This window comes from Trichoderma virens, assembly GCF_000170995.1.
Source record: "Trichoderma virens Gv29-8 chromosome Unknown TRIVIscaffold_2, whole genome shotgun sequence".
Taxonomy (NCBI): domain Eukaryota; kingdom Fungi; phylum Ascomycota; class Sordariomycetes; order Hypocreales; family Hypocreaceae; genus Trichoderma; species Trichoderma virens.
Window position 1 is genome coordinate 2,476,555 of NW_014013747.1, and position 12,364 is coordinate 2,488,918.

At 48.8% G+C, this 12,364-nt stretch overlaps 3 protein-coding genes across 3 annotated transcripts; 1 reads left to right on the forward strand and 2 right to left on the reverse strand.

The window, feature by feature from the left end:
* Positions 1–779: 779 nt before the first annotated feature.
* On the reverse strand, positions 780–4,487 carry TRIVIDRAFT_141868 (uncharacterized protein; the record flags this gene model as incomplete). Its single annotated transcript, XM_014105400.1, has 6 exons — positions 780–1,237; positions 1,736–2,249; positions 2,316–2,850; positions 2,910–3,566; positions 3,604–4,214; positions 4,281–4,487. 6 exons carry the CDS (start codon positions 4,485–4,487, stop codon positions 780–782), a joined length of 2,982 nt encoding a protein of 993 aa, XP_013960875.1.
* Positions 4,488–7,575: 3,088 nt separating this feature from the next.
* Positions 7,576–9,865, forward strand: TRIVIDRAFT_77936 (uncharacterized protein; the record flags this gene model as incomplete). The annotated part of the gene is made up of 5 exons (XM_014105401.1): positions 7,576–7,977; positions 8,047–8,138; positions 8,238–9,274; positions 9,336–9,426; positions 9,500–9,865. 5 exons carry the CDS (start codon positions 7,683–7,685, stop codon positions 9,710–9,712), a joined length of 1,728 nt encoding a protein of 575 aa, XP_013960876.1.
* Positions 9,866–9,924: 59 nt separating this feature from the next.
* On the reverse strand, positions 9,925–11,106 carry TRIVIDRAFT_90595 (uncharacterized protein; the record flags this gene model as incomplete). Its single annotated transcript, XM_014105402.1, has 3 exons — positions 9,925–10,393; positions 10,455–10,672; positions 10,813–11,106. The coding sequence occupies 3 exons, from the start codon at positions 10,900–10,902 to the stop codon at positions 10,345–10,347; spliced, it is 357 nt and encodes a 118-aa protein (XP_013960877.1).
* Positions 11,107–12,364: the final 1,258 nt, after the last annotated feature.

Below are 12,364 nucleotides of genomic sequence, written 5' to 3' on the forward strand. Positions count from 1 at the left end.
AAAATTCGAATTGCGAATGATGAAATGCTTCATTTGACGTGAGGATTTTTCTAGAGTATTACGGAAGCTGCACCCCCGTCATATTCATTAGGGCCATGTCGCTCTTGTATTACAGCAGCATATAAATGATACATCGTAAGTACCTGCCTACTTGGTAGCTAAGCTCAAGGGCTTGCACCTTACGTATACTTGTAGGTAATAAACAAGCCCCCAGCAAATTTGCGGGGAGACTCGGAGAGCTTCAGCTTAGTATCCCAGCTCCGAAACAGCTCCGAAAGTGGACTGCTGAACCAAGACGGACGAGTGACTACAATGAAATAGCTTCCACAGATGAAAGAGATGGGATTTCAGAGACGATAGCCCATGTTCTTTTAACGAAGGGACTATCCAGCGCACCTCAGCGACTACGTGGACTTCAAGTGTCGTAGCAAGACGCAGATGAAAGATTAAATTGTTGTTTATCACTACCTTAGATAGATGCAAGGTTCCTTGAGCATCTGCCACCATCACACCTATCGCTAGTTTCTGCTACCATCGATATACTCATCTAGTATCTGCTATTTTTCCTACCTAAGGTAGGTAGTTGTAAATGTAAGACACAGGATGCTGGATAGTTGTGTACCTTGGAATGCTGAATAGGTAGGTAGACACTTCCATAACATAGGTAGGTACCTATAGCTGTATTTTAGAAAATGTTAAATGTAGCATATAACCAGTACCCACGCATACCGACCAGGTACTCATCTACAGGTGCTACTTACATGTACCTATTCGGCACATTATTCCATCGGCCACATGCCAACCTTTCTGAGAACATCTTCATCCACAACATAACCCTTCTGTTTCAGATATCTCCCACACCTGTACCTTTTATAACAACCGGGATCAGCCTCAGGAGGAGGAACTGACGGCGGGTTCTTGGATAGAATACTTGGATCTGCACTAGCCTCTTCGATTAGATACCTCACCATCATCACGCCCTGTCCATGTGCAGCTGCTGCTAGAGCACTTCCATATTGACCGTAATTTAGAGTAGCGTTTACATTGGCGCCATGCTCAATCAGCAGGCGAGTAAACTCGATTAATCCTCTATATGCGGCTGCTGCTAGAGCGCTTCCGTATATACCACACTCTAGAAGAGCATTCGCATCGGCTCCATGCTCAATCAGTAGGCGACCAATCTCGATTGATCCTCCGAGTGCGGCTGCTTCAAGAGCACTTCCGTATTTACCACACTCTAGAAGAGCATTCACATCGGCTCCATGCTCAATCAGTAGGCGGGAAACCTCGATTGATCCTCTACTTGCGGCTACTGCAAGAGCACTGCCGTAGTCACCACGTTGAAGAAGAGCGTTTACGTCGGCGCCGTGATCAATCAGTAGGCGAGGAACCTCGATTGATCCTCTGAATGCGGCTGCTGCTAGAGCATTTCCGAAGCTACCACACTCTAGAGGAGCATTCATCTCAGCCCCATGCTCAATCAGCAGACGAACAAGCTCAATTGACCCTCCAAGTGCGGCTGCTGCTAAGGGACTCCCACAGTACCCGCATGTAGTATAAAGATTAATATTCGCCTTGTACTGTATTAAGAGCTCTGCTGTGTTGTATTTATTACAGCTTGCAGCGCACTCAAGAGGACTGCCGAACTTGCATTCTTCACACACAGCGTTCGGATCTGCGCCGGCCTCCAGAAGAGCTCTGGTAATTGTTAGGGAACGCCGGTGTGTACCTGTACTCATACAGAGGATAGTCCTTTTCAAACGTAGATTCGGATCGGCCTTATTGTCAAGAAGGAATTTTACCATATCGGTATCAAATCTTTGAGTTGCGTCATACAAGACACTTGAATATCCATCGCCGAGCACTCTGTTTACATCTGCCCCAAGGCTAATCAACTTCTTGCAGAGGTGTTGATGGTGATTCTTTGCGGAGATTGAGAGCAAGTCAAGTCCACTTCCATTGACTTGTGAGATATCGACATCAAGTGTCCACCAGTCTTCTAAAATATGGCAGAAACCAAGAGTGCAAATACCAAAAATGGGGTTTGCTACGGGGAAGAAATCCTCAACACCTCTATAGTGGATCTCAGCCATCTTGTGTTTAATCCAACGGCGGTACTGCCGACTGGTCTGCTGAAGAGAGCTGTTGAATCCCATGAAAAGTTTTACCAACCGTGACAACTGAATGTCAAAAGGCTGCAGGCCTTCAAGGGCGTTAATGTGTTGAGACCAATATCTCCGTACGTACTCCTGAAGAAAGCCGACTGGGTGTAGAGGGTCCCCTTCGTTGATTGTTGATTCTTCATCGATCTCCACTTCCAAATCGTCTAAATCGTCTTGTTCGTCGGCAAATTTATAGCTGTCGCTATCTCTGAGGTTAGTGGACGGAGCCCACTTCGAATAACCATCGATAAGGCAGAGTAAAGAATGCTTAGCGACAAAAGAATGCGCTTCTACCATTGTCCACTTATGCTCTGCCTCAAAGTACTCAATGACAGATGCATGAGGGAATTTCCATTCATCTTTCTGGGAATCTGTAACAACTAAGTGGCGGCAAATTGAGCGAAGAGTCTCTTCGGTCAGTTCATCTTCTACTTCAAGAGTCGCCCCGTCGCCACTTATGGAGAGCCGAACGGCAGCAAGTAGCTGGTTGCTTGATAACGGCTTGTAGGCACACATCACCCACATGACTGCACGCCGTAACGTCTCTTGGTCGTAGCTGCTCATTCCAGTGAAAAGTTCATGGTAAGAGGCGTTTAGAGACATTGGAAGTTTTCCAAGCCGATCTCTAATTTCCTTGGCCAGCTGGCATTTTGATAGTTGTTCCATTTGGAAATATGCCCATCTGAACCTGCTTGAATTAACTGTGTGTCCTAAGCTGGAAATAAGGCTGGACTCTTAGTGACTTACATGCCATCACTGCCTTTGCAAAGAGTGGTCTTAATGTCTGACTTTAGTGTTTCTGGGATAGATCCCCAAAACCCTCTCCTTTCCATCTCCTCCATCCTTTCTTCGACGAATTTCTGAATGTCATCCCGATTGTCACTAGCATCAATTCTGATGACCGACTCAGCCGGGAGTAATTTCACAATATCTTGTTCTCGTCGGCTGGAAATAAAAATCTTTACAGGATGCTGTGCATCCTTGATGAGATTAGCCAAAATGGTGATAAGTTTGTCCCTTGATGTTGCGTCACATTCATCTAAACCATCTAAAATAATGACAGTTTGAGGGTAGAGGTTCACTGATTCCAATAACTGCTTATTGCAAGCATCAAAGCCCAGTTTTAAACCGTTCTTTCTGTTTTCACGATATAGCTTGATAAGACTTTTTCTCACCATCTTCGAATAGCGTGGACATGTAGCTAGCTGGCGAACAAAGCTTTGGAGGGCCAAAAGGGGGTCTTGAAGGTCGATTTGGCCCCTATTACAATAGAAAAAGGCAAGCCCGTGGTCGCTATCAGCTTCGTGATCATCGCCCGCACTTGTCTTAACACGAAATCGATCGATAACTTTGGAGGCAAGGAAAGATTTCCCCATACCCACTATACCATAACGCGTCAGATAACTAGACCTAAGGATACACTTTCCTTCGCTGGGGTTACTTGCCAGTGCCTTGGAGCCACAAAATCCTCGACATTGGGGCCTGCTCCCATTCCTTGAATTTTCTATGTTGTAATAGCCATTCTCCGGTTCCTGAGGTTCTCGATTCGGCCCTTATACGATGCTGATCACCAAAGTCGATGCGGCTAAAGAATTCCAAGACGTCAAGGGTTTCATTTGCCTGGGCCTCTTCAAGGAAGTTGCGTACTCTGTCACTAATTTGCGTCAATGGCTCGCTGAGGTTGGTCAATAGGGTGCTAAAATGTTCGTCTGCACCAGCGCTCCGCGCGGCTTCACAGACCTCAGCTGTTTTAAACAGATTGTCCTCACACTGGATTAGATCAGCCATTATACCTTTGGCCACTCCAGGATTGGCAATTGCAAGAAGGATGTGCCGATATCCTTCTGACAGGCGTTGTCCTACATGGGCAAGCAAGTCTAGTGACTTGGTATAAACAGCAATAAGCCGGGCCGTCAAATCTTTTAGTAACTCAACCGGAGTGTTGGTTTCGGTATATATGGTCTCATACACCTTTCCTCGTCTCACAATGCTCAAAACTTTTTCGGAGCATCCCAGAATGGCGGCAAGTTCTTCACCAGGTGCAACGGACATCTACAATTGATCAGTTGAGCCGCTAAGTAAACCCGCAGATGGAGAAATCATGAGGTGAGTGGGTACCTGTAGAACCGCCTTCAATGCCGACCAAACGATACTTGATGGAGCAGGAGCAAACTGAATTGCAATATCTCCAATTGCTTTGATTGAAGATATAAGCCGAGGTGCATAGTCTCTCCAAAAGATGTCTTTCTCTCCCACTCGAATCAGAAGAGCACGGTCTTGGTGTCTTTTTTCTATATCTTGAACAAGTCTAATGAGCTCATTCATTTGGACATTGTCGACTTGCTTTAATAGGTCGATTTGTTTCGGAAATCCGGCAATCCACTTCTTCGTCTCCGGTTTTGAAGTTTTGTAGGCTTCCATCCATAATTTGTTCCCTTCTGAGATAGCAGCCAACAATGAATCTGATGGAGGCTTGTCGCCAGTATCCGCAGCAACCCCCGTTGAGCTGAATGGAGCGGGATCACTAGAACCAGGGCTTGGTCTGGAGGTGACTGCTGTGTCCGAGGACTGCAGAGTCTCATCATCGGCGGGCGCAGCCAGTACTATCGAATTTGACATCGATTGAGTAGAACCAGCTGCGGAATGATCAGGTGAGGCTGGGTTCATGTCATCTGGGCGGTGCAAAGAGGAGACAGGACGACGCCTGGCTTTTGCTTTCAGCCAGCTCAAGAGGCCACCGCGAGAGCCTGGGTTGGCTTCTTCACCACGAATTTTCCCCATTGTGTCTCTAGAGCTTTAGGAAGTCGTATGGACTTGATCTATTGAGAAGATGTTGTTTGTTGGATGCTTCTCAGACTTCATTCTGTAGGTCAGGCATCTTTTCCTGCGCTCCCTATCAAAGCCGCGCTGTGCTGCATGTACAATGCATCCATATGCATGCCACGTGTCGCAGGCGTATTGCACATCCAAAGCCAGTAAAAAAGAGGTATATTATGTAAGTCGTGTTCAGCATCAGGCTGAAAATTGGCCCATATTCATATTGTCTGCGTTAACTGGAATAAAGGGAGTGGCCATTTCCGCCCCCCAAATTAGCTATCCAGCATCCAGTGTCTTTAAATATAAAGTCAACGATCTACCTAGGCAAGTAGTGTTGATAGCAGATACCAGAAGAAAGTAGAGAGAGTAGCAGAGAGTAGAGAGTAGTGACAGTAGTGACAGTAGCAGGAAGTGGAGAGAGTAGCAGAAAGTACATATAGGTAAAGATCGTAGCGGGTTAAAGAAAAATACGTGGATTTTCTGAAGTATGGTAGCATTAGATAATACTGGGTGGGTATTTCCTCTGTGTTTTGTTATGGTACATGATGCAGTCGCTTGGGCGTTGGATGGCCCTTTCCAAATAAAAAAAATATTTTGTCGAATGTATGTCAGATAGGAGCAGAACAGGCGCAGTTTCAGTACGACAATTTATCACAGCATAACAGAATGAATATGAAAGCGTTGTCAGCGTACTTGAGCGAGTAGAGTAGAGTATGTGAGCGTTAATGATGCTCTTGGAGTAATGAATAGAGGGAATGCGTGATATGAGCCATGTTAGATAAAGGAATAAAATTCACAACCCCAGATGTGTTTAATTCACCTCGATTTGTATGGATTGGTGCTTTTGAGGGTTTTGTTTGCATCGTGGCTCTGGCTGCGTTTGGAGAGAAGGATTCCTTGGCCGGTTATCTGCGAAATACCCGTGGCTATAAAGACAAATCTTAAGCCACGTGGGAAATTGTAAACGCTACCAACATGCTCCTTTGAGGCTCGTGATAGTACCCTGCAGTAATATTGAAGAAGATTTACCTCAGACGAGGAGCATCACCAGGAAAATATTACCCTTTTTAGACATCTCCACATCAAGGACAGAAAAATTACCTAAACAGGAAAGATCACGGCGACATGAGTCTGCAATTTTCTGCCTCTTTCAGCTAGCGCCGCCGAAAACGCAGTGGGCCGCGATGCTTTTTCGGCGGCCCACGACACCAAAGAATGATGGCCAGGGAAATCGCCAAACAGGCGCAATTCAAGACGCAGGGAGGCTTCCCCAGCATGCCAGATTCGACAAGGCATCTCGGATGGGGCAGAGCGTCGCCTGGCGCATCTAGCGCTTCCCCCGCATCGCGATTCTACCCCATGGGGATGCGGGAGCATGACGACAGCTTGCCTGGACGACAGAATCACGACGCCTGCGATTGGCCTGCCGTCGCGGCTCGTGGCCCGTCAGCCTTGCTGCGAACGACGTCTGCGGCTACCTTGGATGGACTATAGATTCTAGATTCCGGATTCTGGATTCAGCTGTGACTCTGGATTCTACTTGGCTCCGGCGTCTCTTTCCTTGGACGTGTCTTACAGCTCCTCCAACCTTGTAGTTTCACCATCTACTGTAGACTACGGACTCGTACGAAGTAGTAGTTGAAAATGCATTTGCCTATTATTGATAAACGCAAACGCCTCGGCAACTGGGCAGACAATCAACTCCTGTCATCGGCAAATGCTTTTGTTGGCGGGCGGGGGTCTTTGTGCCAGCCCTGGATATCAAGGTTCAATCAAAACTGGTCAGCATGTTGGCCCACGTTGTCTTTTTCTTCAACAGACAAAGAAAAAAAAAAAAAAAAAATTACCTGCCGCATTACCACGAGCGATGCCGACCAACAATCAACTTTCCAGAAGCCCACACACAAGCGGTGACCGAACCCCTAAAGACCAGGGGGAATCCAATTCTCGCCGGCCTAGAGCAAAACCTACTCGCCGCCACCCAGTCACATCATGACAATTATCGCTCTGCCCCCGTCGCTTTTGTGCTGCAGCTTTGCCGGACTAAGGCTAGCCAAGTCGCGTGTTCCTAGGAACCTTAGCAGCTTGTGCGGGCTCCTCCGCCGCCACGAGCCACTCCCGGCATTGCATTTGCAACTAGTGTAGCCAAACGAAGATATGATGAGCTAACAAAAGATTTTTCCGTCGTCCATCCTCTGGCTTCTTCTGCCATCCAGAACCGACAACGGTGAGCCTGTCGAAAGAGGGGAAAGGGAGAAAAAAAAAACTGGACAAACCCTGGCTGCAGTGGTTTCCTTGGCGGCTGGCGAGATTTCGTTCGTTGCCTCTTTCGTGCGTTGGCTATCATCACCGATTGCTCAAAGCCCACTTCAGCCAAGGCTCCAGAGAAACGGGCGAGCACCATTGGATCGACACCAGAGGGCTCGGCTTATTTAGACCCGCGTCAATCGAACTGACCCCGGCCTCGCATTGCATCTCAACCTCGTCTTTGGGGAGCTTTTTTCTCTCTTGTCTCTTCTCCGCTCCTTGGCCGTCACCTATATATCCTTCCTCTCTTCCCACCTCCACCCTCTTCTCCTCGGCCCTTGTCCGTCTTCCTTTCTTCAGCGCACTCTGTTGCGAAGAACATTGGTACACCAGGGTATCTTTCCTCGCCTCTCCTTCTTCTTCTTGTTCTAGACTTTCACACTCTACACTCCCATCATGGCATCGCCTGCCACTGAGAAGGAGATCTCTCCTCATCAGGATGGTGTCGAAATTCAGACATCCAAAAATGCCACCACCGGCGGCGTCGTGGACGTCGACGGCGAGGGAGACGAAGAGTTCTCCAAGGGTCGCCGTGTGATCATTGAGAGTGCCAGAGCGGCTGCTGCCAAGGAACAGTCAATGACTCTGCTTCAAGGCATCAAGCTGTATCCCAAGGCTATTGCATGGAGCATGATCATCTCCACCTGCATTGTCATGGAAGGCTACGACATTAGTTTGGTCAACAACTTCTGTAAGACCCCATCCCCCCAGCAACAGCTCAGCGCAAAACATCTTAATTGATAGCTAACGTATTTGCAAGATGCTTTCCCCCAATTCAACGAGAAATACGGTGAGCTGTTCCCAGACGGCAAATATCAAGTCCCCGCCAGGTGGCAATCTGGGTTGAGTAACGTATGTCCCACCCCTACTCATCACCTTTATGGAGACCTCTTGACTAGTCGCAATCTTGTCGGAAGAAATATCAGCGCTAACAGCCTGGCCAAACAACAGGGTGCCACCGTCGGTGAAATCATTGGTCTCTTCATCAATGGTTTCGTCTCTGAGAGATTCGGCTACAGGAAGACGGTCATGGGATGTCTCGTCTTGGTCGCTGCCTTCACTGCCATCTTCTTCACTGCGCCCAATGTCCAGACGCTGCTGGTTGCCGAGATCCTGTGCGGTATCCCCTGGGGTATCTTCCAGACCATCACTGTCACATATGCTTCTGAAGTCTGCCCCGTTGCCCTGCGAGGATACCTCACCACCTATGTCAACTTCTGCTGGGGTCTTGGCCAAGAGATTGGAATCGGCGTCATCTATGCCATGTTGAAGCGCAACGACCAGTGGGCCTACCGCATTCCCTATGGTCTGCAATGGATGTGGCCTCTCCCGCTCTTCATCGCCATCTACTTCGCTCCGGAATCCCCCTGGTGGCTTGTTCGCCGGGGCAAGGCTCAGGAGGCCAAGCAGGCGCTGCTCCGCTTGACCAGCCTGAACCGCGAGACCGACTTTGACGCCGACGAGACTGTGGCCATGATGGTGCACACGACTGCCCTCGAGGAGAAGATTACTGCTGGTGCCTCGTACTGGGATTGCTTCAAGGGCGTTGACCTGCGCCGTACCGAGATTGTCTGCATGACCTGGGCTATTCAGAACCTGAGCGGCAACGCCTTCTCCAACTACTCCACCTACTTTTTGCAGCAGGCTGGCCTCTCTACCAAAGACTCGTACTCGTTCGCCCTGGGCCAGTACGCCATCAACATGGTCGGTGTCTTTGGCGCATGGGGCTTGATGACGATGGGCATCGGCCGCCGCTCTCTGTATCTCTATGGTCTCTGTGGTCTCTGCAGCATGCTGTTCATCCTGGGCTTCCTGGGTCTGGTCCCCGAGTCTCACAGGAGGCAGGGCTCTCTCGCCACTGGAAGCATCATGGTTGTCTGGGCCCTCTTCTACCAGCTCACTGTCGGCACCGTGTGCTACTCCCTTGTCGGTGAACTTTCATCGCGTAGACTGCAAATCAAGACGGTTGTGCTGGCACGAAATCTCTAGTAAGTTTATTCTTGGCTATACATGTGCCGAGCGATCGGATTACTAACCTCTTAACCCTAGCAACATCGTTGGTATCATCACCAACGTTCTGACGCCATACATGCTGAACCCCACAGCTTGGAACTGGAGCAACTATACCGGATTCTTCTGGGTAAGACAAATCTCCCCATATTGTCTGATCGCAGACAAAAGAAAATAGCATCGAAACTAATACTTTTCCATAGGGTGGAATTTGCTTCCTGTGCATCATTTACACCTACTTCCGCCTCCCCGAACCCCGTGGCCGCACCTTTGCCGAACTCGACGTTTTGTTCGAGAAGAAGGTCAGCGCGCGAAAGTTTGCTTCTACAAAGGTGGACGTGTTCCACGAATCCATCGATGAGAAGGTGATGAACCAATATGACGGCATTATTGAGTCGCATATTGAGAAGGTTTAATTTTGGATGAATTTTATGATTATTAATGAAAGGAAGGGGAACGTATCAATCATGGAAGGATAGTTTTGATTGGACGTATATACCATGCAAAGTCTGCACGAGGTTCATGCTCGTTTAAACATTTATATATAATAATGCTTGTTCAATATTCTCAACTTGGGGCTCCCTCTGCAATGGTTCGCACAAGATTTACTGCTCAGGAGCAAGAGTTTGGGGCAAAAGTTAACATCTATTGGCGGATATGCTAAAATTAATCTCTGTTGTTCTGTCAACTATAAAACAGAAAACAGGCATATTAGGTGCGCAGAGCAAAAGAGAACGTAACAGTCACACATAGGAGAGGCTGAAACGATCTATACGGTGCCTGGCCGCCTACATGGAATTGTCACCAAACCCTCCTCTGTCGTACCACAAAATCATTTCCCCCAAAAGTAAGGCTCGTGACAAAGATAACATGGAAACGAGAGATGTCTTAGCATCTGCTTCATCTCGATTCTTCTTGTTTGATAACAGTGAAATCGCAATATCACAAAGCACCAGTAAACCCCCATCGGAAAGAGTATAAGCCCAACGACCAGAACGCCTGCATCAGCCACATCGGCTTGGAAAGTTCCCCTGTATCGCCTCGTTGTTTATGCGGTACCAAAGGTGTTCTCGCCGGAGTAGGTGATGTATAGGAAGCTAGAGATGGAATGTTAGCCTGCAGTTCTCGGCGATGGGGGGGAATGGATAGCGCTCATACCCGTCCTCATCCTTGTGCTCCTCGTAGATGCTGCTCATGAGAGCAGCAGTAGGGGGAAGGACCTCATCCACGAAGATGAAAATAGCCTTCTCTGGAGAAAGCTTAATCCTCTTGCGGATGACGTAGACAAACTGGCCTACTGTCAGGTCCGCAGGGACCAGGTACTTCTTCTTGTCGATCGTAGCGATATCACTCTTCTCGACCTTTTCGCAGATGACCTGTAGAGAGGAGGTGACGTTAGCCATCAATATTCATCTGTAAAAGCTGGGGTAGTCACGGCATGCTGCATGGCGGGTGCCGGACCCGGTTGGGACGAAGACGATGACGAGTAAACGAGAGAGGTAGCCGGGAAACTTACAGGAATGCGATCGGAATACTTCTGGCGGATGCGCTCGGCCTCGGCCTTGCGCTTCTCGAAGGGGTGCTCGTCCTTGAACTTGCTGCGCATCTTGACGGGAACCGAAAGGTTAGGGGTATCGAGTGAAGTGCTGTAGTGTGCGATGACGCAGGCGACGACTGTGGCTATCGATGGCGATTCACAGGGCGATGAAAACGATAAATATCGATGGCGCGGAGATGGAGAGAAAGGGTTTCGAAGCTGAATCTAGAGAGATGAAAAGGGGAAGAAAAGGGATCCAGGGATGTAGAGATGATGTAGAAGTTTAAGGCAGAGCAGGCAAGCTGTGGTGACGAAGTGGAGGAGAGGGGTGAGTGACCCAGTGACTCTGGCCCGATGACAAGGCGGTGGCCAGGCAAAGGCAAGAGGCGCAGGCAGGCAGTGACGCTCGCCTTTGTGCTGGGACGGATGCAGCGCAGCGCATTACAGCACGCAACTGAGTTGGGTGGCGCGCTAAAGTTGGATGCGGGACGCGGTGAATCACTCACTAGGTGGCCAGGCGTCGGGGGTACCAGCCGGCGCTTCTACTGGGTACGGAGCGGGTACAAGCGTGGCGGGCAGCGTCCAGGTACCCTTTGACACTCTTTGGCAGCCTGGCTCACCAAGGGAGGGGCGGGTGCACAGCTGCGCGGCACAAGCCCAGCTTAGCTGTGGCAGGTCGATTTATGTACTTGCATAACGCGGACACCACCGACGACTGTACCTGGCACCGAGACCACATGATCAGCTGCCAGATCCTTGTGCACTCAGAGTCAAGTGAAGTCACCAGGGGGCGGCTTCCCGGGGAGGTAAGGTACTCTACTAGGTACTTTTGAGAGCCGCACGAGGTCGAGGTACCAAGGTGCAGGTACGGGGTACGGTACGGGGTACGGTACGGGTACTCCCCAGTCTGCCTCAGCTGAGCGCCGTATTCGCTTTCATCTCATCTCATCTGGATAAAGGAAATCAGACTCCCTTGTAATCATCAGCACCCCGTGCGCCTCCCCCATTTCTTTCCGTCTTATTCATACCCGCCCTATACTTAGCAGAAGAAAAGGGATGATGAAGAAGATGAAGAAATTAACAAAGGTCTAGGAGACAAAGGGAAAGAAGGAAACCGTGAATATGAATCCTCATTCGTTCATCTGTCCGCACCTGAGCAGCTTAGTAAGTGACGCTTCTGGAATATCTCTCCTCATCTTCTGCACAGGAACTCAAAAAAAGGATCAGAATCAATGTCCCTGGCCTATCAGGAATAGGTACCTGATGTGAGCAAGTATACTTTCATTGTACTCCGTAGGCGCCGAGGAGGTAGTAGTGGATTAGTAAATGGAGTACAGTGAACGAGGCTTCAAACTGCTCAGCCAATAGTCCCAACTCTGCTGTATAAAAAGTCTATCCATTATGATGAAAGACTGTTTGAAAGACTGTTCTGTGTAAGTTTTATATAGGCAGGCTCTCTTTTTATTGGATATTTAGGTTGTCCTTTTCATCGATGGTTGTCCTTTGTTAGTGTCACCTCTAAACCGTGCAT